The following is a 26,490-nucleotide window of genomic DNA, read 5'->3' as shown; positions in this document are numbered from 1 at the left end:
TGCTTAGAGGCAATACCCCAAGCTTTTTGTGGATGCCATGAAGCTTTTGAAATATAAACAACTTTTGTGTTTGGGGGTGTCAGGGGAAACCAGAACTGGTTGGTGGTTCAAAGAGTAAAAACAGATTTTATTCTGGAACGGTTGTAATAGCAGAAAAGAGACGTTGTAGAGAAATGGGCTGGGTTTTGAATATAGCACGGACAAGTGGGGGTTCATAGGCAGGGAGCAGGGTGGGAAACCATCAAGTATAAGTGGGGGGAGATTCTGGGTAAACTGACTTCTAAAACTGGGTGACGCAAAGATGAACACAGACGCCCAAAGGCCAAGGCTTCCCCGGGAAGAGAGTTCAGAGGAGCTAGCCTTAAGATTGGTCAAGGAGAGTGTTTGTCAGGGGCACTTGGGGACTCCAGTGTTTATTCCATCGTATTCTGATATTTTGTGTTTTAGTTGTAAAGTTTGCTTTTTGAGAGTTTGTGCCTAGGTTTTTATTTGTGAGCATGTGTTTCTGGGGGGAGTACCATGATTTCTACTGAGGGATTATCTTTCCTTAAATGTTTGGTGATCAGTAGTAATTCCATGCTCTATTTCTTTTTGGGTTGTTCTCTGGTTCCCACATATTTACACTGCAAAGTTTTCGAAGGATACCATCATTTTGTTATTTGGGGCAGTGTCTCCGTGCCCCAGCATTCTGGGATTTGCAGACATGTCTAAGTAGCTGCCATCTTTTGTGTATGGTAGGTCCAAATGCTTTGTCCAGTCTGTGATTTGGAGAATGTGGCCTGCGAGCTGATGTTGCATTGTTTTTAGAGCACACTCTGATTCATGTCATTATGTTTGGCAATAAACTGTCTAGAGCCCTGAAATTATCAGGACTTCTGCCCCTGCAACTTGTCAGGAAAACTTGTGAAACATGCTGAAATAGGCAGAAAAGATGACTGGGTGTCCTGTGTGGTGCCCCTTGCTTGAATGATCAGTTGCTCTAGGGGCCTATACCTTTGTCTTTGAACTATTTTACAACACTGTTGAGTTGTAGGAAACCAATAGTAATACAGATGACTCTTGTCCATGGAGGTGAGAGTGTGTCTTATTCTTTGGAATGCAATTAATTCATCATCATCCTCTGGGTATTTACTCTTTCTGCATCTCTTTGTTCATTTCGCTTTCCTGATTGCCAGCTAATGGGTGTTCTTTGAATTCTCCTTGGAACTTGTTACAACATGTTACGGATTGACTTGCTAATTAATGATACATAAAATCTTTGACATGTATTCTACATTGGTATAAGAAAAAATTTACCTTTTTAATAGCTCTGTAACACCTGGGAAATTCCCATTTCCCAGGGATCACTGAAGTGCTCAATGGTGTAGATGGGTCTGTGACTAGAGTTTTGGGGTATTATGTATAAATCTGAAAACTTATTTGCTATTAACTCTCTTTATTTGGTACCTTGAATACCAATAAGAATATTTGAGGAGTATATATTGTATCTTTAGTGATTTTACTACTTCACACTATTGCTTACATCTTTGGTATGGATTTAAGCGTTGCCTTCAGAAACACATTTTAAAGAAAATTCTCTGTTATCGGCCCAGATGAAATAGCCTATTAAATAATTTAAAACCCATCTGGCTTGGGCTACAACCTAAATTCCTGACCCTGAATGCTGCCCTCTTCATGAAATACGTCTGCATTTCAATATTTTTAAATTATGAATAAACACATTAAAGCTTCCTGCTGCGATCCTAAGCATTTTGTAACATAGAGTAGCTGTGGCCCTTGAGAGGTCAGTAACTGGGAGGAGGCAGATAGGATAAAGAATTTTAGGAAAATTAATTGACATATGACATCTGCCATTACAGGCAGAGAATATGGTATGCCTTTGACCTGTTCTTATTGATGTTTTCATCTCCTAATTGGCAACTTGAATGACAGTGGTAAAAGAGAGTTTTCTGAGCTTCCTAGCTTATTCTGAGGCCTTCTTTTGGAATTCGTGTCAGACTTCTCAGCATCATTATTTTGCAATGATGATAACAAATTACCTGAATTTTACATATGAGGGCCAGGATCTTCTCAGTGGGATGTGAAAATAGGGAAGACTTCCTAATACAAATAAGTGGGAACAAGAGACACAAGGAAGCCATTATGTAAGTGCATGGCTGGTCAAGGCCATTCTACAATAGTGGGTTGTGATAGGCTGAATAATGCTCCCCTGCCCAAGTCCTAATCCCTGGAACCTGTGAATGTTACCTTTCCATGATAAATAACAACAAAAAAAGGCTTTGAAGATGTGACAGAATTTTGAGATAGTAGATTATCTCAGTGGGCCCTCAATGCAGTCCCAGTGGGAGGAGAAAGAAGGCAATGTGTCCACGGAGGCAGAGACTGAAGTGATGTGGCCACAAGCCAACAAATGCTGGTAGCCACCAGAAGCTGGAGAAGGCAAGGAATGGATTCTTCCCTGAAATCTCCAGAAGGAGCGTGGCCTGGCTGATGCCTCAGCGATGCTTGGACTACTGGCCTCCAGAATTGTAAGAAGACATTTCTTTTGTTGTACGCTGCTAAATTGGTGGCAATTTGTTACACCAGCCATTGGAAAACCAATTCAGAGATTACGACCCAGAGGTGGGGAGCTGCTGTAACCGTACCTAAAAATGTGGAAGTGGTTTTAGAATTGGGTAAAGAACAGAAACTGAAAGAAGTTTAAGGCACATTGTAGGGAAAGCCTGGGTTGGCTGGAACAGACTGTTGGCAGAAATGTGAGTACCAAAGACTCTGCCATTGAGGGCTCAGTGAGAACTTGGTGAGGAGCACAGTAGAGAAAAGGGGAACTGCCCTAAGCAGAATGTTGGTAGAGATAGTGAAGGTGCTACTGGTTAGGGCCGAGAAGGAAATGAGGAATATGCCATCGGAAATTGGAGAAAAGATGGTCCTTGTTATATAGTAGTGGAAAATGTAGAAGAATTTTGTTTTACGTTTGGGTGGAAGGCAACACTTATAAGTGATGAACTTGGATATTTCCAGAGGAGATTCCTGAGCAAAGTATTGAAGGTACGGCCTGGTTCCTTCTTGCTGCTTGTTGTAAAATGTGAGAGGAAATAGACAAATTGAAGGAAGAATTCTTAAATAAAAAGGAAACCAGACTTGATGATTGGGGAAATTCTCATTTTGTCCAGGTTGCAGACAATGCTAAAATCAGGAGACCCGCCATTATGAAAGTACGCTGAGGAGAGAAGCCCAAGAATGTGTCTGGAAAACCTTTTGCTCGTGCTGAGGAAATTGGGTGTCAGACTCATGGGTCTTTTTAACCCTCTCAGCAGAAGCCAGGAATAGGGCTGGGACTGTCCAGGAAAGATCTATGGAAGATTCTCCATCTAATGGAATGAATCTTGTGACATGCACAGGAGACTCACAAGGTTTTTGATAACGTGAGCAGAAACACCGCCAGCTTGAACTGAAAGGAACAGAGGGGGGTGAAATGGAGGAAGGCCATTGGAATCCCAAAATTTTACAGGCAAGAAACAGCTTAATAAACCATCTCAGCTGCAAATATGTTCTCCTTTTGAAAAAACAAAGCAAAAAAAAAAACAAAAAAAACAAACCAAAAACCAAAAACAACCTAAGAATGACTCTGAGGGTGGAGCTCTGGGCCCAGATGTTGGAGCCCTAAACTACAGAGGGTTGTTTCTAATGGAATACTAATGGAATCTGTCCTGCTAGATTTTGAAATTACTTGGGACTATTGGCTTATTCCTTCCCTTTCTCCCTTCCAGTTTATCCGTTTTAGAATGGGAATGTCTATAACTGTTGTTAAGGTCCAAACCCATTGTATTTTGGAAGCAGGTAACACAGGTGCCAGATGGAGAGGAATGTTGCCTCAATGTGTATCATAATGAGTCTTCCCATACCTGATTTGGAGGTTTACTTCTGGGACATTGGAGCTGATGAGATATAGATGATGTTTTGGATTTTGAGTTGGTGCTATAATGGGTTGAGTCTTTAGTGAATGTTGGGATATGGTGAATATATTTTGCATGTGAGAGGGACATGTGCCTTTGGAGCCAGGGAGTGGATTGTAGTAGGTTGAATAATGCCTTCCCTGCCCAGAAAACATAGGCATGTCCTCATCCCTAGAACCCATGAATTATCTTTTATGGAAAAAAGGACTTGGAAGATGTGAATAAGTTAAGATGGGGGGATTATTCTTTATTATCTAACTGGATCCTAAATGTAATCACAAGTGTACTTACGAGAATGAAGCAGAGGGAGATAAGACAGAAGAGGAGAAGGTAGTGTGATTGCAGAGGTGGAGACTGTAAGCCAACAAATGCCAGCAGCCACCAGAAACTGGAAGAAGCAAGGAGTGGATTCTCCCCTAGAGTCTCTGGAGGGAGGCTGACACCTTGATTTTGGCCCAGTGATACTCATGTTGGACTTGTTGCCATCAGAACTGTGAAACGTAGGGGGGAATCCAATGGTTTCTGCTTCTCTGCATGCTCTCGTCTCCTGTTTGAATATACGACATCCCCAGGCTCACTGTTAGACTTGTCAAACCATCAGGCTTTGATACTAGAAACTTTTCCCATTCCTTCGATTTTAAAACAGTAACCTTCTATTTTAAGCATAATGGTGTTATCTAAACTGAAAACTCTGGTAAATAAACACAAGGCTTGACTTCTGCTCTTAGCTATGTGACATAGTAGCTGGGTGTCTCTGGCTAAATCATTCAGCCAGTCTGAGTTTCAGTTGAACCATGGCAATATTGTTCACTGTCCTTCCTGAACCATGTCACTGTTATGAGTACCGATGCATGTGTAGATGCATGTGAACAATGTCAGATAAATAATGTATGGTTCTATCATGTTCAGCTATTAATGGTACTACTTCTAGTTATAGGGAAGCTGTGAGGAGCATTTTTGCACATAAATCTCTGACCACATTAACTGTTTTTCCCCCTTAGATTGGGTGCTACCAGAGGGATTTGAAGTTCAAATTTTTGACCACTTTAAAGCTACTGATCCACTTTTCTCCAGAAAGGTTGCATCACTTTACTCTGTGATGGGAGGCACACAAGTGCCCCTTTTACTGCACTGAAGTCTAAGAAAACTTTTTTTTTTTTAATGTTTATTTATTTTGAGAGAGAGAGTGCACACCTGTGAAGCGGGGGAAGGGCAGAGAGAGAGGAAGACAGAGAATCCCAAGCAGGCTCCACACTGTCAGCACAGAGCCTGATGTGGGGCTCGATCCCACATCAAGACATCGAGTCAGATGCCTGACTGAGTGAGTCACCCAGGCCTTAGAAAACTTTTAAACATGATTTTAAAAATGTGCCAACTTGATGAAAACTGTTTGTATTTCTTTGTCAAGGTTTAACTTTTTTAGTTTGTATCGCTCTTTAATGAGTTGTGTATGTTCTTTGACCATATTTCCAAATAATTGTTCGTCCTTTCCTGGATTAGTTTTTAGAAACCCAGGATTGTTAATTAACCTTTGTTTTGTGTTGTTTCTTCACCCATTTGTTTTGTTGTTTATTTTTTACTTTATGATGACTTCTGTGTTTGACCATGGTATGTAGTCACATTTAGTGACCTTTTACTGCTTTCCTTCCCCCCTCCCTCCTTCCTTCCTTCACTCTTCCCAACTTTTCTTCTGGAAAATTTTTCCCATTTGGCTGCTAAAAATGATTTTTTTTTAGGTATGTAGATTTGCCCTTAACTGACAGTAAGCCATATTTGAAACCAGGATCTTGTCAACTTCATCTCAAATTATCTGTTGTCTTGAGTGGTCAGATATTTGAGTAGAAAAATAATATTCACAGAGGATCGCCTGAAGGTATACTAAATTTTATTTCTGAGGCAGAGTCTCAATGCAGCATAAAAACCTTTGCTTCCAGCCTGATAATTCCACCTTCTCTACCTTCTGATCCCTTATCATTTTATCTTATGTATATGCAGAAACTGAAGCAGAGGAAACAGACTCAGACAGTTTGTGCTTTACCACATCTCCACTACCTCCTTTCTCTATCATCATCTCCACCTTCATGATCCTTAGTAAGGATAATATCTCTACCATTCATCAAGCGCTAACTCAGTGTAGCCTGATATAGCTAACATTTTCCATGCATTATCTTAAACAATTTCCACACAGCCATACAAGGTAGGAAATATTCTTATTCTAAGTTTACTCATGAAAAATGGATGCTTTGAGAAGTCAAGTGGCTTGCCCAGTATTACACAGATTGTACCTGGTGTAGTGAGATGGGAGTTCAACTCCACACCTTTGTGATTTCAGGAGCCATTTCTTAAGTGATATTCTTTCTCTGTGTACACACGTGTGCATGCGTAAGCACACACACACACATACACCTTTCCACCTCACACACCTGATTTTCCCGATGTTGATAGGACTTGAGTTTTCTGTTCTCTCTGGTCACTGATATAGTAAGGGAGGCAAAATTGAGTGAATGAATCCAAATAGCCACACCCAAGATATTCACTGAATAAAGAGGATATTGAACTGAAAATATTTGGGGAAGGATTTAGAATTTCTTTCATTCTTAAAATGCTCCAATGACATTGTGTCCTTGTTCTCCCTCAGTTCAAGCACCTCACAGTTGTAATGTGCTCTGACCAGGGGAGGGGTCATTGTGAAAACATCAAAGCACCCAAAAGCTAGAGCTAAGTGGGTTTGGTCTTAATTTGGCGTTTGTAATAAATGTCTATTTTATATTCTGTGATTGACGGCAGCCTGCTGTGGTGGGTGTGTATGGAGCCTGGGAAAGGTGCTTAAAAAACTGCCTTTTACTAACATTTAGATGATTAATTATTATACCTGCTGTTAAATTTTAAGCAGAGAATTAGGTCAGTGGGAATGGTTTCTTCTTTCTTTGAACAACTGGGGACAGGGGTGGTATTCAGTTTCCTAGTGTTATTTAGCCCTTAGGATCATATCTATCAATTATTTGGAGCTTAAAAATATCTGCAAAAGAAAGAGGGTAGTGTGCTGTAGTGTGCTTTTCTAGGAGGTGAGACTCAAGGTCAATGGTCACAGCTTGAGAGCATTGGCTGTTCCTCCTCATATCCTCAGAGCCTACTCAGTGCCCGGCCTGATAGAGTTTTGATAAACAAACAAACAAAAAACAAAGCCCTGCTTGGTGTGAAGGCAATAGGGTAAGACCGAGAGTCAAGCAGAGAGTACTGTTTGGAATCAGGCTTGTGTGCAGGTTGGGGGGTGATTGAGAAAGCACAGTCATCCCATTAAAACTGGCTCTAACAAAGGCTTGTTTTTGTGATTGTTTGCAGAAAGATTACCACTTTGAATATACAGAATGTGATAGCAGCGGCTCCCGGTGGAGAGTCGCCATTCCGAATTCTGCAGTGGACTGCTCTGGCCTGCCTGACCCAGTGAGAGGCAAAGAATGCAGTAGGTTTTGAATTTTTGACTGTTCGTTTTCCTGATTAAACTGTATCCGTTTGGCCCACGAAGTTAATTATAATGAATGTAAGAGACTTTTAGAAAAATGAGCATATAGCATTGACATCTAGCAGAGCAAAAGCTTCTTCTTAATACTCGGTGCCCTTATGCCTGAAGTCTGTAATTAGACACAGGCAGTGTTGAAGGTGCCTGCCTGCCTTCCTTCCTTCCTTCCTTCCTTCCTTCCTTCTTTCCTTCCTTCATTCTTTCCTTCCTTCCTTCCTTCCTTCCTTCCTTCCTTCCTTCATTCTTTCCTTCCTTCCTTCCTCCCTTCCTTCCTTCCTTCCTTCCTTCCTTCCTTCCTTCCTTCCTTCCTTCCTGTTTAGTTATTTATTTTCAGAGAGATTGGGCATGTGCACAAGCCAGGGAAGGGCAGAGAGAGAGAGAGAAAGAGAGAGAGAGAATCCCAAGCAGGCTCCACACTGTCAGTGCAGAGCCCTATGCCGGGCTCGTGGTTCCTGAGATCATGAGCTGAATCGAAATCAAGAGCTGGACACTTAACTGATGGAGCCACCCAGGCACCCTTTATTTATTTTTAAGAAAATCTGTTTAAAATCTGGTTTACCGTCTTAGTTGCAACTCTGGAAGGCGGAGTGGCAGAATTTCTCTTTAATAGATTTTTTTCTTTACGTTTTTAAAAAAGTTTTCCAAACCTTGGGTAAAAAAGACATAAACTCTACCATCTGAACCATTTTTTAAGTGTACAGATCAGCAGCATTAAGTACATTCTCATTGCTTTGCTATCATCACCAACATCCATGCGTAAAACTCCTCCATTTAGCGCTGGGTTTGTTTTTTTTCTAAGCCAAAGAAGTAATGTAATTTGCCTTTTTAGTGTAACCTACAGACAGATGGTAGAATTGATGAATGTCACATTCAGTAGCTTGTCTTTTAGCAATTAAACAGGTTGGAAGTGCAGCATTATGAGTTAATAGAGAAATAGGTTATTAAATTTGTTTTCATTTATAAACTCTCCTTTTTTTAATCCTTTCATTTGTTGAGTGATGAGTTCCTGCAGTGAAGTAGTCTCGGGATAGATTGGAGTTCAAAGCCAGAAGTAAGACACAGACAGGTTTTTTTTTGGGGTTTCATGCTGTCTCCAAAATGGTATTCCTAAAAGCTAAGTTTTTCTGTTTCCAAATACAAGAACAAATAGATAAGCAAATTATTAAAGGATCGTTAATTCTTTCCCATTCATAGAACCTGTCTCTCTTACTGGCTAGAGAAGGTATTAGCATGGGTGGTGGGTTTACTGATGAAAGGGAGACAGGAAGACAGCAGTAGTCTTATGGGGAAAATTAGTGGAAGATCCTCAATGAATAAAGAGAGAACCTGGGATCCTTCTAGCCAGTGAAGACTTTAGTCTAGCAAGACTCTTTAAAAAAGTTTTTTTTAATGTTTATTTCTTTTTCACAGACAGACAGTGAGAGCCAGGGAGGGGCAGAGAGAGAAGGAAACACAGAATCCAAAACAGGCTCCAGGCTCTGAGCTGTCAGCACAGAGCCTGATGCAGGGCTTGAACTCATGAACCATGAGATCATGACCTGAGCCAAAGTTGGACGCTTAACCAACTGAGCCACTCAGGTGCCCCTCAGTCTGGCACGATTCTTCAGAGGATAGCAAGGTCACTATAGAATAAGCTGATATAAGGCTGGAATGTTGTCAGCCACCTATGCAGAAAGAGCATAGCTCTCACTAAGGGGGAATTTGAGTGCAAAAGGGAAACAGTCTGAAAAATACCTGTGGAATTAGCCTGTTGTAAGATGCTTCAGTTACTTTCCTAGAAAATCTGTATATTTTTTAAATCTATATTTGCCTTTTACTTGTGAGCTAATTCCTTGGTTCCCTTGTAAGCAACCCTGTTGGGGTAGACTACCTAATCATTATGAACACTACTCCTTATCTGGGTGCTGTGGTGGTGCTGGCTGGCACTGGCTTTTGGAAACTGATTATTAGTTTGAAACAGGCCTGGGTGGAGTATTTCACACCATGGAAACTGGCAAATTGTACAAACCAGGTGCCTCCTTTCCCCTGAGAGCTGGTTGTTAAACATTCACCAGCATATCACTGATTAAAGGTATTGGCCAAAGGTTCAAAAATCTATCATAGATTTGATGCTTAAATGGAAATATTTCTATTTGAAGAAGGCCAGGGACATTTTTTTTTTTTGCACATTATTTACCAGTCTTCCAAAGATAATGTTATGAATCTCACACTCCAGCTAGAACTTTTCTAAAAAAAATTGACTAGTAATCAAGGCACTATTAATTTTTATTTTAAAAATGATACTACTTACTTTAAAAATGGTACTGACTTTAAAATGACAATACTGACATGATGGCTGGGGACATTTTTAATCTTGGCATTTTCTCTGAAGTCTGAATTTTCATTTATTTCCGCATAATGTGATTATGTCTGCTCTAGAAACTGTTTTAAAAAGCATGAAAAACATATCTAAGTAACTTAGAAGCTTAGTTAATTCCTAGCACTAACCATGGTGCTTACCACATTCCTAGACATTAAAGTACTCCTGCAGGCAGTTATAGTAATAACTGAGTATTTGCTCAGTGGCCTAGATTTTCTATGGCTAATAATAACTATCATTTCTCATGTACCGATTGTATGCTAAACATTGTGCTGAGGGCTTTATATCATTCTCCCATCGTATCTTTATGACAACCCTCTCAGATAGATACCAGTGTTTCCATTTTATTGATGAGAAAAGTCAGAATTAAAGAAGTGAAGTACCTTACACAGGTCATATGACCAGGATGTGGCAGATCTAGGATTCAAGTACAGACATGTCTGATTCCAGAGCCTGCCTCTGATTTAGGCTGCCACGTCAGGATGGGGGACTTTACTGGGTCCCACGTGGGAGATGTAAAGCTTATTGGTGGATATCTTCAAGGGAGGATTTTAGAAACTCTTGTGGTTCAAGGATAAAGGAGGCTAAAAGTGTTACGGTTCTGGATTGGCATGCTTCTTGCAAGCCGTGGGACGATACCACAACCTTGGCTGGCGAGTGATGCCCATAGGTGCTAGACTCAGTAGTTAGGTCATAATGATGTGGCCCAGTAGTTGGGCCACAAGGAAAAAGAAAAGAGAAATATGATATGTGGCAACTTCAAATAATTGAAGAGTATTAGGGCAATTATTGAGTTGGACTTAATTTCTCCATATCGTAATGTCTAAATGAAATCACACCCAGAGTTTGGGCTCAGTTGAAATTGCTGTAGATGCTTCAGAATGTAATTGGGTAGGTTTTTTTCTTTTTTCTTTCTTTCTTTTTTTAATCAGGAGAAGCAGTACAGGCCTTTCCTTAGGAAAAGGCTGATAGGAATGTTCAGGTAACCATTGTAAATTTTTCCAGAAGATTGATGGGCAGGCTATATTGTATAATCTTTATTAAAAAAAATCATATAAAAAACCTGGCTGCGAGACTCTTGTAAGTGAAGTTGGTGAAGTCTGTGTTGTGCTAGAACTCTGGGTGGTATGCGAGTGGGAAGCTTGTAGGGCTCAGGAAACGGCATAGAGAGGCCTCTGGTTGTTAACTGACAGTGGCCCCCACTGTCCTCCTGTCCCGTCTGCTGGGGCAAGCTCCTCAGTCTCTCAGGTAATACTGCTCCAGGCAGGCCCCTGAGATGCCCTCATTTCCCTCCTTCTGTCTGGTAATTCCAGGCTTAGCTCCAGAGAACTATGCTGCTTCTCCAAAGCCCTGGTGCCAGGAGACTTGTGTTTGTGAGTGTCACTGGTCATTTGAGGTCTTGGTGTCACTCAGGCCCAGCTCGCAGACAACATGCCGTTGCTGGACTACGACACTCCTTGTCTTCTCCCAGAGCAAGGGACAGAGACCCTATCTCTACTCCACCTCTTCTCCACTGTTGGGTCAACTCCCTAAAATCTTGCCTTGACCCTCTGGGGTCTCCTTGACCTTGTTAGATCATCACAAACAATAGTCTTTTTGGAATGCTTGCCTGGGTGGGGGTATACCTTCCTTCTCTCTCATCCCTCATTTCTTCTTCCCTTCCTCTCCTTCCCTCCATCCCCCCCATCTTTCCCTCTCCCTTTCTCTCTATCTCTGTCTCACTGGGAAAAAGGCCCAAACCTTAAAAATAAAAGCCTGGCTACTGGGAATGGGCAGAGGATTCCTTTACTTATTTCCTTACGTATTTTCAGACAAGTCTAAGGCACTGAGGTGGACATAAACATTACAAGATACCTCTCCCTCCTGGGAGTGTCTTCTGTTGCTTTCCCCTTCAAATATTAGTCATGACTTTGAGCACAATCATAGCACACTGTTTTCTAATTGAGGATGACCATTTAAGATAGCTGTAATTCCATTTAATATGTTGGCCTCAATTCGGTCAGAGTCTTGTGGGCGTTTTGTAATCTTGTGCTTTAGTATCTGTATAAAGTTCTAATATTTGGTTATCTTGGATCAAAAAGTGTTAATGTTCTGATTAGAAAAAGAAATTGAATATAATTTTTTTCCTTTTTTTCTTGATTTCTCTCAGATCTCTATTGTTACCTATTTATAGCCAGAGTCACTCATGACGGTTTCAGTGAACAGCTTTCAATTTCAGTTTAGAAGTAAAGGAAGAGGAGGGATTCTCCTGAAGAGAGAGTTGGTTTTAGCTTTCTGAGGGGGGGAGATTGAGAAATCCATTCCTTGGCATCACAGCTCTTGCAAATGTAGACTTTTCCCCAGGATTCAACTCAGTCTGTTTCTGTTCTGTGATGAGTTGTTACTGGGACAGTAGCAAGTGCACTTGGGCAAACAGTACCTGGGCACTAAGTGGCAGTCACATACTTTGCTGTAAGTCTGTTCCATGGAATACTAATCCCAAGAAATACTTCATGTAAACAAAGTGTTTGGAGGGTTTTCTGTGGTGAAATACTAGTTATTATGTTTAGAAAATGGTGAATCCCCTTCATGGAGGGCTACAGTGAACAGTTTCATATTAAAGTCTCTGAGAAACCTAATACATATTTATAGAACATTTCCTGTGTGCTAAGTGCATCCTGTTTTGCTCAGAGTTTGCCAAATTTATTTGATTACAGGACTCTTTTATCTAATGTGTAGTTGAACCCCACAGGCTAATTTCTGCAGATATAATTTTTGGAAAACGCAGGTGTAAGCACACGTGCCTGGCTAATTTAGTAAACTTTTATATGGTTCTACTTACACTAGATTTAACTAATTTCTTTCTTTTTTTAAAACTTTTTTTAAAAAATGTTTATTTACTTATTTTGAGAGAGAGAGAGAGAGAGAGCGAGAGAGAGAGAGCATGTGCACATGTGAGCAGACGAGCTGGGGAGGGGCAGAGAGAGAGGGAGAGAGAGATTCCCAATCAGGCTCCCCACTGATAGCATGGAGCCTGATGCAGGCTCGAACTCATGAACCCATGAGATCATGACCTGAACTCAAACCAAGAGTCTGATGCTTAATCAACTGAGCCACCCAGGCACTAGGTTTAACTAATTTCATGTGATTTCTTTGCTCTGCAGGTACATTTGCAGACTTAACTACATTGGTGTTTGTTTGAAGACCTCTCATGGTTGATGGTCAGGTGTGATATACACATATGGTTAAATCCCAGATCTGCAACCAGCTTGTATATCTTGGGCAAAATATTCAGTTCACAGCTACTTATTGAACTTTAATTTATTCACTGGAACAAGCATTTATCATTTCCTATGTTCTTGACAATAGGAATCCAAAAATAATTTTACAAAGATGACTGTTTTCTATGACCTTTCATTGTAATAAGAGCAGATGGGTAAACATGTTATAGTATTGGGGCAAAGTGAATGATAGATATAAACACCTAAGGTGATCTTACCAAGGAAGATGGATGACTTCTGTTCACAGGAAGAGGGCTCACAGTGAAGCAGATAGAAGTTTGAAGTTTGGAATCATCTGTTACCAGCTTAATAACCTTGGAAAATTATCTAAGCTTTGGCAGCTTCGTGCAAAAAATTGTGTCCATACCGAGGATTGAGTCGATAAATGCCATATTTAATGGGCCATATATGTTAATTCTCTGAGCATCTCTGAAGCAAACCCTGAAGGAAGTTGTTGAATTCACTGATACAAAGTGGCCTTTGAGACATAGGAAACATGGACACAGGTGCAGACTGGGGGCAGCACTGGGTTTCCCTAGGTGCATTCTGAGAGCTGTATGAATGGTTGTCAGAGAATACAAGAGGGTACAGAGATTTTGGCAAATCTCACAGGCTCCTGTGTGTCATACCAAGGACTTTGACCTGGAGACAGCTATTCATGGATGTCTGAGGAAGTTAAATGAATTGATACATCTAATCTACAGTGCTAGGTAACATAATAATATAACTTAATGGTAACAACAATAATAATAATATTAAAATAATAATGTAGAATTATAACAGCTAACAGTTATTTGCTACATGCCAGGCACAATTATAAATGTTTTATATGTATTCATTCAAATTTATTTAGGCATCACCACACCTTTTGAAGTAGGTACTTGTATTACATCACACTGGTAGGTCAAGGGCAAAAAGGGGATTTGAACCCAGGCAGTCTAGTTCCTGGGTTCATGTTCTTAACTCCTATGGTGTCCTGACTCTTTGGAATATTCTACAGTATATACTGAACAAGTGTTAGTCCTCTTCTTGAGACATCCATGCTCCCCTAACTTTTACCTCTTGAGTAAAATATAATGCAAGTTAATATCCAGATAACTAAATGATTTTAAAAAAAGCATGTAAAGGCTCAGATATATTGATTGATGGGTCATTTTAATGCATTAATGATCTTGCTGTAGATTTCATTCTTTTTTTTTTTTAATGTTTATTTATCTTTGAGAAAGAGAGAGCAGGGGAGGGGCAGGGAGAGAAAGAGAGAATCTCAAGCAGGCTTTGCACTGTTAGTGCAGAACCTGATGTGGGGTTTGGACTCATGAACCATGAGATCATGACCTGAGCCGAAACCAAGAGTCGGACACTCAGCTGACTAAGCCATTCAGGGGTCACTACCTTCTTAATTGTATCTCTTTCTCTGAAAGGTAAGAGAATAACATTCAGAATTTATGGCACATTTGTAGTTGTATCCTCATATACAACGAAAAGTTGGTTAGTTAGTATTTTTTTTCCCTGTGCCTAGAATATTGTTGATGCTTAATACATATACTTTCATTATTCAATGTTTATTAGAAAAAAATTGGTACTTTATTCAACTGTAGAATTTATTATTTTTTAAAAGTAGGCTCCACGTTCAACGTGGGGCTTGAGCTCACGACCCTGGGGTCAAGAGTCAGACACTCCACTGACTGCGGCAACCAGGTGCTCCTCAGCAATACAAATTCTTATTTTAGAATAGGGTCCTTCTTCATTCATGTCAAGAAGAGAGGTGCTGTAGCCCTCTCATGGCTCCTAAGAAAGCTCTAGAACCTTGGAATGTTTGTGGATTAAATGTGGTGTTCTAAATTAGAGACCGACTTGGCTGTTTCATTCTGTAGGCAAAACACAGAGATCCAATCAGATTTGTGAAAATTTGTTTTATATGGAAAAGGAGAGGCATACTTTGTCCTCAATAGGCTTTGTCTGGAATGTTGACACATCAAGTTCCAGGTGGGAAGGGTGTGGAAGTTGCATGGGCTCAGCAACACATGAGGCAGGTGAAAGGCCTGAGCAAATGGGATTATGAAAAGGACAGCTCAGAAATCAACCCTTAGGTCACTTGTGGTGTTCGGTGGGAAGTGGCTGAGGGTGGTTCTCTGAAAAACATGTTTTATAAGGAGATGAGGGAATCAGCCCTCAAAACTGCAGAATCATATTAGGAAGTAGAGGGTGACTGACACCTTCTAAGGAAGAGGAAAAGTTCAGGATGATAAGAATCAAAGTGTTAGGACATAATTGGAAGTTGAGAAAACTGATTTCACAAATGCATGGTTTCTGGCCCCTTTGGTGACCTCATCAAGTACTCTCAATGTTTTCCTTCCCCTGACCTTTGCTGTTGTATTTTTTTCTATAAAACTTATGTCATCTTATGCCTGATGGACTGGAACTGGTATTCTCCCCTATTAAACACTGAAGTCAGAAAGCCACAATAAAAACCATTTGTTATTTTTTTTTTTAAAGATGAAAACTACCTTAGTTAGCTTTTTCTTATAAAAGGTTGGAAACCAATTTAATGGGGATTGTTAATCTGCCAGGATAACAAATCAATTTTCCTGCCAGGAGCTGTTTTTTTTTTTTTTTTTTTTTTTTTTTTTTTTTTTTTTTGGGGGGGGGGGGCTGGGGATCATTTTCTGGCTCATCAGTCCCCTTCAAGAAGTGCAGTGACAGTCATATGGTCCTACGGACAGAGCTGTGTGAGGACCCATCCACTGGAAAGGATGTTAGAGGCGGGAATTGGTTTTCAGAGATGCAGGGGCAATGCTTTCACGAAATCCTCTTTTTCAGAGAAGAGCGAATTAGAGAATATTAGCCAGGACTGGTTTGTATTCATGCACTTGTTGGAATGTCTCCTATCTCACTTTAATTTTTGTAAAATGAGATGTAGTTTTTTTCTTTTCTGAGAATTTCACAAGTAAAAATATAAAAAGGTAGTTTTCACGTGTTGCCTACATCACTAGCCCTGAGGGAGGAAAAAGAAGATCTGAGATTTGCTGGACTCAGTATTGTGTTCAATTTCTCCTCGATGCCATTTTCTACTTTTTTTGTTTTGTTTTTTTTTCTGACTGTGCTGTCAGCACAGAGCCCCCTGTGAGGCTCGAACTCACGAGCTGTGAGATCATGACCTGAGCCGAAGTCGGACGCCCAGGCACCCCTTATCAATCTTATTTAAATTAAACTAAACAACTGAAGAAAAAAAGGCACATTTGCTTGTCTTATTTCTGGAATTGATTTATTCATTTTCCCATAAATATATGTAATTACTTTTTATTTAGCTATTAACTTAGGTTTACAGATAAGATAGAATTTACAGTGAATTTAGCTTAGTGAATATAAATTTTGAATCTATTTTGAGGTAGATAAGTCTAGACTAGATTAGCATAGAAACTCCATCAGAATAAGGATTGTTTCCAAAATATACGTGGTACGTAGTCTTTGCCAACCAAATACTGTGTACTCAGGAAGTATTTGTTGAATGACTTCATGTAATATAGTGTGATTCTCAGGTACTTATCTGTAATGACATTACATAGGCTTACTAACTTGTCAGCATCTCATTAAAAATTAAAAATTTCTTTTATTACTAGTTTTTATTGCTGTTTACTGTTTAGAAAACAAATTTCAGTAATAAATTATCTTGAATTAAATAGAAAAATGAATGAATTATGAATAAATGTAATTGATAGTTACCATCTTTCAAAGCATGAGGTCTCTGGAGGAAGAAATAGCAAAATTAAAAGGCCCTTGTGGTGAAAAGATTAAATAGATAGCCTTTATTGTTAGGCATAAGTCATAGATGATAATCAGCATATAAATGATTAATTCAGTAGCTGTTATTTAGTACATTGTACTGGGTGGTTGCATGATCATAGAGATGCTTTGAATTTTCAGGTCACTTTTCACTTTCAGAGTGATTTCCAGTGTCTCAGGGGACCACAGCAGTCCTATGAGGGAGAAAGTGAAGTGATCTCTCACTGGAATATGAATGAATCAAGGTATAGAGGGTTAAATAAATTGCCCCAGCCTTTTTTGCTAGTTGGTGATAGATGACTATAAATGGTTTTTTTCCCTGTTTCTTCACACATGCATATTTCAACCTTTACAGAGTCACAGTAGCAGAAATAGAGGTCAGAAAAGAGGCATAAAGCTGAGGAAAAGAACACTGAGTTTAACACATGACCTCTTGGTTTAGATTGTAAGAGAATGGATCTTTTTTTAAAGTAGGCTTCATGTCCGGCACGGAGCCCAGTGGAGGACTTGAACACAAGACCCTGAGATCAAAACCTGAGATAAGATCAAGAGTTGGATGCTTAACTGACTTAGCCACCCAGGTGCCCCAAAAGAATGGATTTTTGACATCACTGTTTCTCTGGGTGCTTAGGTAAAATACTGTGAGATATCAGACTGTTGAGTAGCATGGGACCTTATGCAAATAAAGTTTTTCTGTTCTTAGGCCAGAACTTTGGTGTCTGCTTAACTTTAATTCAGTTCAGATACTCTAGGATTTTGAGGTTGTTGAAAAATCATATTTATTTAGAAATGACTGTTCAAATGAAACATAGTCAACTGGCATTTAGGAGAGTTACAACAGCTACTTACAATAACTATCATCCTGTTTTTGTTGAAAGTGTCCTGTTATACTCTAAAGATATTTGAATGAAAATAGTTTAGTGCCTAAGATTACAAAAACTTTTACAATCCACCTAAAAAACCAGAGTCCGAGAAAGCAGTGTTGAAGTGGAAAGTGGGTTTGGCTAACATGGATGATACCAGAAGTGGGAAAACTGGTCATTATTGGTGACAGCCTAAAGGTCAGCAGTGCTGTGTTGGCATAATCTCATAGAGCACATTGTATTTAACAGGAACATGTGATTCTTCTCTTCCTTTGACATGTGACTCAAGAGCTGGATTCCAGGATGGACAAAAGATTGAGAAACAACAAATGATGAAAATGAAAAATGGTTTAGACTCTTTATTTCCCCTGGATCATTAGAAGCCCTGTAACCATTTGACTAGCTTTGATTACATAATTATTCTGAGGAAATAAAAAATTATCAATCCAGTGGCAGAACTCTTGTTGTCTCAGACCCCTGAATTGTATTATTAATAATTATTGCTAACATATATTGAGTGATTTATGGCAGGCACACTGCTAAAGGCTTTTATTGAATCCCACAGCCGTTCTTTGAGTTAGATATTATTATTATCTTCCTTTTTACAGATGAGGACAATGAGACTTAGAGAAGTCAGTAACTTGCTAAAATATTTCATGAATGTGTGTTTTAGGAATGATATATTAAAAATTCCACAAGATTTCTCAGGATGGGGAATGGTTATTGCTCCATAATGCACAATAATCAATATTGTTTAACAACTCAAGACAGAAAATGAAGAAGGATGTAAAGTATAATTATGGATTCATTTGGAATTGCTTGGCCTTTTTTGCATCAATTATTATTATTATAAGTTGAGTTTTCCTGAGGTAGTTGCTTTGGAATCAGACCTAAATTTGGGTAACAGTTTTGCTACTTGTTAATGGATACCTTCCTAATTGGATTATTTGAATATATTGTGCCTCATTTTTTTCATGTGGTAAATGGGCATAATATCTTCCTTCTTCACAGGTCTGTTATAAACATTGTTCCCAATTATTTGTGAATTCCATATTTGAAAATTCTCATGCTTCATAAAATTTGTTGGTGACCCCCCCCCCCCATCAATACAAATAATACTTTCACAGTCATTTGCAGACATATACAGAGCTTTAAAAATTTGAGTCACCCTATCACACGGTCTCAGCTGAGGTCAAGCAAGGTGACATTCTGCCTTGTTTCTTACAGTGTCAACAAGTGTCCTCTTCACAGTCTATTCAGTGCACTTTTTTTTTTTTTTGCGTTTTTATACTTTTATTGGTTATTTTACTGTCTAAAATGGCTCCCAAATGTTCTGAAGTGCTGGCTAGTGTTCTGAAGTGCAAGAATGCTGTGATGTGCCTTGTGGAGAAAATACATGGGTTAAATAAGCTTAGTTCGAAGATGAATTATAGTGCTGTTGGCCATAAGTTCAATGTTAATGAATGAACAATGTACATTAAATAAGATATTTTTCAACTGAAACACACATAAAACAAGGTTATATATTGATCTGTTGCTGAAGATATTGTGGCCAGAGTCTCATAGGAGCCTAACCCTGTATTTGCCAAGGATAAAAAGAATTGACTGTGTAATAAATACTCAGAACTTTGACTGTCAACTTTATCTTTCAGCCTTCCTTCTGGTCTTACAGAAGGAGCCACCTCTGAAAGAGTTGGGGGTATTCTTAATGGTTTTAACAGGGCAGTGAACACTCTGAAATAGCACAACGCAATCTTCTTCTTAGCTTCTAGAGTCCCTTATAGTAACTTATAAAATATTACTTCTCATTAATTAAAAGTTCAGTTTGGGACACTAGACTAAACTATCTTGAAAGATTATTTTATGAGAAAGTATTTTCAGCTTACCAGGTGGTGTAGTCCCTGCTGCAACTGTTCAACTCTGCCGTTGTGGTGCAAAAGCAGCCATAGACAATAGTAAATGAATGGTTTTGACTCTGTGTGTGTGTGTGTGTGTGTGTGTGTGTGTGTGTGTGTGTGTGTGTGTTTTCCTTTAAAAGTTTTATTTATTTGAGAGAGAGAGAGAGAGCGCGCGCGAGCGAGCGCGTGCGAGCGCAAGTGGGGGAGGGGCAAAGAGAGAGGGGGACACAGGATCTGAAGTGGGCTCTGCACGGGCAGTGGAACCGATGCAGGTCTCATACTCCTAAACCATGAGATCATGACCTGAGCTGAAGTTGCACGTTCAACTTGGTTTCTTACAGTAGTTATCAGTTTACTAGAAGGCTTGTAAACCATAGAAGGTGAAATACAGTTTTTTCCGTTACTGTGTTTCTCTGCTGGTAGCTCTGGGAGTGGTAATAATAGCAGAGGGAGCATTTATTAAATGCCAGGCACTATGCTTAGCACCTTATACTATATTTTATTTAATTACTATAGCCGTGTGAAATAATACTATGTTTATTATCTCATTTTTCAGAGAGAGAACTGAGGACCCACAGAGGTGAAGTAACTCACTTAAGGTCATAGGAAGTTGTATAACCTGGTTTTAGGATGGTTTTAACTTTGTAGCCAGCATGCAACATCTTTTGCCTAACCTTTTCTTATTTTCTGATGTTTTACTAATTTGGGGATGTTGAGAGTTGGAATTTCACTGTATAGACAAATTAAGCTTTTCTGAAGAAAAACATTCTATTTTTGTGAGTGAATAAGTAGATGAATGTGGGTTTTAGCTCTAATTCTTTATTTTTTAAAAATTAACTTGTTTGTGTATCTTGATAAGTATACAAATATGTTATAAAAGGAGAATCTATCCAAATGTGAGGCTTTGCTCCTTCAGTCTGCTGGGAGATATGTTTATATTGATCAATTAATTTGGAGGTTTTATTTTATTTGGAGGTCTTGTTTCTTTAATATCCTCATTAAATGGTTAGAAAGTCCTTTGCTTTTAAGTCACTAATATCATTTTGAACATGGAACCACACATTTGGGGGGCATAGATTTGCATTTGTTGAATGAATAATAACTCAGCAGCACAACTGCATTCCTTGGTATAACTCTGCCAACTCTTTTTCCCATTGCCCATGCCTGCTGTGTCTGCTTAGTTCTCAGTTCTGAGTTAGTTCTCAGAATTAGCACAGAGCTTGTCATCAGCAATAAGATGGAGGTTATAAAAATGACTGTCACAGTTGCGAATATTGAAAAAGTGGAGATACTGGTGTAGCTATTGCATGAGAAACGCTACCCTCCTATTACCCCTTTATGTTGAGTTCTCACTCACTGGGTCAACCGTTTATTTGGACTTGGTATTTGCCAGATAGATTTAGGAATCCAAAAATAATGATACTTGTTTTCTGGAAGCTCAAAGTCTCACATCAACTGATACACCTATATATCACCTTATGAGTAAGTTTGTGTGTGTGTGTGCGCGCGTGCGTGTGCCTGATGCCTAAATGCAGGTGTTATGAGAAGAGGATTGTAGGAGGACAGAGGGAGGCACAACTGACCAACCTACTGCCTGGTGGGGGCAGGGAGGTCTTGTGAAGAAGGTCATTTTTGATGTAGGAATTGGAGTTTTCCAAGTGGAGCAGATGGAGTCGTTAGCCTCTCTGGAGAAAGATGACCACAGTAGGGAGAGAAAGGATGAAAAAACTTGGGAATGATATGAATTTTGTTAGCTTTGGAAGAGGATGGGGCAACAGATGAGGCTGGGAAAATACAGTGGGGCCAAATTGTGAAGTGCATGTGGTAATAGGGACAACTTCAGAAAGCTTTAGGGGTGCCTGGGGGGCTCAGTCGGTTAAGCGTCGACTGTTGCTTCAGCTCAGGTTATGGGATCACAGTTAGTGGGTCTGAGCCCTGTGTCAGACTCTGCGGTAATATGACAGTGTGCAGCCTGCTTGGGATTCTCCCTCTCCCTCTCTCTGTCTGCCCCTACCCAGCTCATGTGCATGCTCTCTCTCAAAATAAATAAGTAAACTTAAAAAAAAAAAAAAGCTTTAATTAGGGTGTAGCATGATCAGAACTTTATAAAAGTAATTCTGGTGACTAAAATTGATGGAGAAGTGCAGTGACTAATGGGGTCTATATTCTTCTGACTTCCAGCTTTCTCCTGTGCTTCTGGAGAGTATCTAGAAATGAAGAACCAGGTATGCAGCAAATGTGGCGAAGGTACCTATTCCTTGGGCAGTGGCATCAAATTTGATGAATGGGATGAATTGCCAGCTGGATTTTCCAACGTTGCAACATTCATGGACACTGTGGTCGGCCCTTCTGACAGCAGGCCAGATGGCTGTAACAAGTAAGAATCCAAGGGAGTCTCTGGATCTTGACTAAGTGCTTGAGAAGGGTATAGTTGCTCTTTTCCAGAAAGAAGTTGGGGATAATCTTGGTACTGAATGGGATTATAGATAAGCTAATTGCCAAGAGTCATTTTTTTTTTTTTTTTGGACAGTCACTACAAATAATGTAGGTGAATTTTCATGAGGTTAAAATAATTGCTCTTAGGACATAATAGCTACCATATTGAAAAATGCAGTAAAGCTATTAGAAAAACAAATTAATTTTCTGATAATAAATTTATAACATTGAAGCCAGTGGAATTTTTACAAACCCTTCTCTGATTTTATAGGGTAACTTTGGATTTGTTTTTCTTTTTCTCTGAAAGGAAGAATGTATAATCTTCATTTAGATACTCAATGATCTCCTGTAAGAGAGAGTAGGTTAAATAAGGTGGAAAGCTCTTTTGCTTAATTTCTACCTTTAAAAAAATTTTATAATTGAAGTATAGTTGGCATATGATATAACACTTTTAGATGTATAGCATAGTGATTTCACATTTATATATATTATGAAATGTTCGTGATAACTATAGTTACCCTCTGTCACCAGAGTTATTAAGATGTTATTGACTATATTACCTATGCTGTAATTTCTTCCTTTCTTTAGGGGATTATTAGCTTTGCCAATGACAACACTGGTGGAATGTTAAATTGTTTTAAAAAGATATAAAATGTTTATCTTTGGGCTGTAATCCTTCCTGTTCTCTTGTATTCGCTATATAACATTTCCTTCTATATGGCCATGTATAGAATAATTAAGCATTAGGCCTCTGGCTACTTTTGAACAAGAATGGCTTCTCAGGAACTGAACATTTTTACCATGAGCTAAGGATGCTGGGGAATAATTTAGCTGAGCTAAGATGCATTCTCTCCTTCCTACCTTCCCTTAATCCCTCTTGTTTTCCAGTGCTCTTTCTCTCTCTGCCAAGTGACATTTTTACTCTTTTGATAATCATTATTTCATTATATATAGAGAGTTGTGGCATTAGATATCATTAATGTCTAAATATATATATATTTATATGTGTATATATATGTATGTATATATGTACACACATATACATGTATATATACATGTATATACATATGTGTATAAATGTGTGTATATATTTTTTAAATGTAATTTAATATTTTTAAACAAAAGAGCTCTTTAGAGGACGGTACTAGTAGGATGTTATGGTACCTCAGATCTTTGTTTTAGTGTGCGAGAGATGTTGACATCGCTTCTTTTTCTACTTAGAATATGTAGTTTATTCAGTAAAGAAGTTTAATGATGAGTACAACTTTTTCAATGTACTGTATTGTGTAATTTTCTCAATGTGAATTTCAGTCTGATATTGTTATGATCATCTCCCTCCCTCCCTTCTTTTATCCATTCATCCAATCTTGCTTTAATTTTTTTTAATTGGTTGGGTCATATAGATGTATGCTGAACTTCATAAGGAATTGTCAGAGTTTTCCAAAATGGTTGTATCACTGTAGACTCCAGTGTGTGTTTGAATTCTAGTTACACTACACATTTACCAATATTTTGTTTTGTCATGTTTTGTTTTATTTTAGCCATTTATGTGTGTGTGTGTGTGTGTGTGTGCGTGCGTGCATGTGTGTGCACGCATGTGAAATGATACCTCCTTGTGGTTTTAATTTGCATTTCCCTTGAACACTTTTCATATGTTCATTGTCCATGTGTTTTATTTTTTTGTGTGTATGTGAGATGTCAACATGTTTTACCCATTTTCTATTTTTTGGGGTCATTTTATTATTGAGCTATATGTGATCTTTGTGTATTCTAGACATGAGTTCTTGTCATGTATATATTTATATAAAACTTAATATATATGTGCATACACAAATACATATATATATATGTGTGATGTTTTCTCCCAGTTGGTGGCATTTGCCTTTTTATTTTCTTTTTTTGATTTTTTTTAAAGTTTATTTATTTTTCAACGTTTTTTTTTTTTTTTTTTTTTTTTTATTTTTGGGACAGAGAGAGACAGAGCATGAACGGGGGAGGGTCAGAGAGAGAGGGAGACACAGAATCGGAAACAGGCTCCAGGCTCCGAGCCATCAGCCCAGAGCCTGACGCGGGGCTCGAACTCACGGACCGCGAGATCGTGACCTGGCTGAAGTCGGACGCTTAACCGACTGCGCCACCCAGTCGCCCCGTAAAGTTTATTTATTTTGAGAGAGAGAGAGAGAGAGAGAGAGAGAGAGAGAGAGAGCAAGTGGGGCAGGGATAGATAGAGAGGGAGAGAGGGAGAATCCCAAGCAGGCTCTGCACTGTCAGCACAGACCCCCATGTGAGGCTCAAACTCACAAACTGTGAGATCATGACCTGAGCTGAAGTCAGATGTTTAACTGACTGAGCCACCCAGGTGCCCTGCCTTTTCATTTTCTTAATGGTGTCTTTTGATAAACCAAAGTTTAAAATTTGAGAAAGTACAATTTATCAGGTTTTTTTTCTGTTACGGTCAATGTTTTTTATATCTTCAGATATCTTTGCTAACCTTGATTACAAAGGCTATACCTTACAATATGCATTCTGACAGCGTAATTATTTATTACTGTACCTTTTGCATAATATGTAAAACTTTACGACAGTGTGGTTACAATTATACCCTCATCTGTGTGCTATTGTCCTGTATTATATGTAGAAACATCTTATAAATCCTATAATACAATGAAACATATGTTAAATAATCAGTTGTTTTTAAAAGAACTAACGAGATAAAAACAATATAGGGGCACCTGGGTAGCTCAGTCCCTTTAGCATCCAACTTCGGCTCAGGTCATGATTTCATGGTTCGTGAGTTTGAGCCCCACATCGGGCTGTGTCCTGACAGCTCAGAGCCTGGAGCCTGCTTCGGATTCTGAGTCTCCCTCTCTCTCTGCCCCTCCCCGGCTCATGCTCTGATTCCCTCTCTCAAAAATAAATAAACATTGGAAAAAAGTTAAAGAAAAAGAGATGAAAAAATATAGCTTTATATGTTTGTCTACATAGTCACCATTATGGCTGCTCCTTCTTTCTTTATATAGATCTGAATGTTTAGGATTATTTTTTTCAACCAGTGAAATTTTCTTTATCATTTCTCATAGTATAGGTCTGCTGCTCCCAAATTCTCTCAGCTTTTCTTTACCTAAAAGAAAGAAAGCCTCTCTTTTTTTTTTTTTGGCCTCCATTTTGAAGAATATTTTCTTGGACATTGGACTGTTGACTTTACTTTTCTCTTTCTCTGCTTTAAAGATGTTCTACTACCTTCTGAACTCTCCCTTATTTGTGATGAAAAGCTAGCTGTATTGTTTATGATTAATTCCCTTGTATGTAAAGTGCCTTAATTTCTCTATTTATAAAATGTTCTCCATATTTTTGCTACTTAGCAGTTTGACTATGACATATCTGGCATTGGTTTTCTTGTTTTTACTTCAAGTTTAGTGAGCTTCTTGGATTTGTAGGTTGATAGTGTCACCAAATTTAGCAATTATTTTAGCAGTTACTTCATCATTAATGTTTTTCTGCCTTTTTCTCTCCCTCTTCTGTTTCTTTAACTCCAATTACACATAGGTTAGACCACTTGATATTGTCTGAAGGTCACTGAGGCTCCTTATTTTTTTTCAAATTTTTTTCTCTCATATTTCAGAATGCATGATTTCTATTGCTCTATCACTAACTATCTTTTTTCTTTTCTTTTTTCAGTCTCAAACTTGCTCTGAGCCCATCTGGTGAATTTAAAATTTTACATGTTATGATGTTTCAGTCCTAGAATTTCCATCTAGTTTATTTTATGGCTCTTATTTCCCTTAAATACTCGAGATTCTTTATTCCTTCACTTATTGTATTCATCTTTTATTTATAGTCGACTCTATTTGGAAGAACTGTCTTAAATACTTGCCTGGGATTTTTTTTCCTGTCTTTTTTCTCCATTAAGGGTCATATTTTCCCACTTATTTGCATGTCTAGTAAATTTTTATTATATCTTGGGCATTGTGAATGTTAAGGTGTAGGGAATGTGGATTATTTTTTTTTCTTCATTTTAAGAGTGCTGAATTATGTTCTGGCAGGCATTTTAGGTACTGAAAGAGTACTTTGACCTCATCAGGCCTGGTTTTATTATTTTTCAGGGTGGCTCTGTATTAGTTTCGCACTTAGTTCTAGGTCATGGCCTTTATTTTAGTGAGGGAGTTGGCAAACTGTGGCCTTTGGGCTCTCTCTTTGTTTTTGTAAACAAAGTTATATTGGAAGACAGCTGTACTCATTTATTTATGCATTGTCTGTGGCCGCTTTTCAGTTACAACAGCAGAATTAAGTATTGCAGGAAGGACCAGATGGTCCACAGAGCCAACAATATTTAGTCTCTGGCCCATTATGAAAAGGTTTGCTAGTACATGCTTTAGGGCATGGCCCTTATTTTCCAAGATGTGGCACTTCTGGGG

The 26,490-nt window shown here is 38.8% G+C and overlaps 1 protein-coding gene across 2 annotated transcripts in view; it reads left to right on the top strand.

The window, feature by feature from the left end:
* The window catches only part of ELAPOR2 (endosome-lysosome associated apoptosis and autophagy regulator family member 2), a 182,191-nt gene that overhangs the window by 81,709 nt on the left and 73,992 nt on the right, over window positions 1-26,490 (top strand). For both annotated transcript variants that reach the window (XM_042916730.1, XM_042916725.1), the window contains exons 2-3: window positions 7,299-7,419; window positions 21,821-22,016. In XM_042916730.1, coding sequence (XP_042772664.1) covers window positions 21,853-22,016 — 164 coding nt within the window. In that variant the 5' untranslated portion in view covers window positions 7,299-7,419; window positions 21,821-21,852. The remainder of the gene's footprint in view (window positions 1-7,298; window positions 7,420-21,820; window positions 22,017-26,490) is intronic.

This window comes from Panthera leo, chromosome A2, assembly GCF_018350215.1.
Source record: "Panthera leo isolate Ple1 chromosome A2, P.leo_Ple1_pat1.1, whole genome shotgun sequence".
Taxonomy (NCBI): Eukaryota; Metazoa; Chordata; class Mammalia; order Carnivora; family Felidae; genus Panthera; species Panthera leo.
This window is presented reverse-complemented; position numbering and strand designations above follow the sequence as displayed.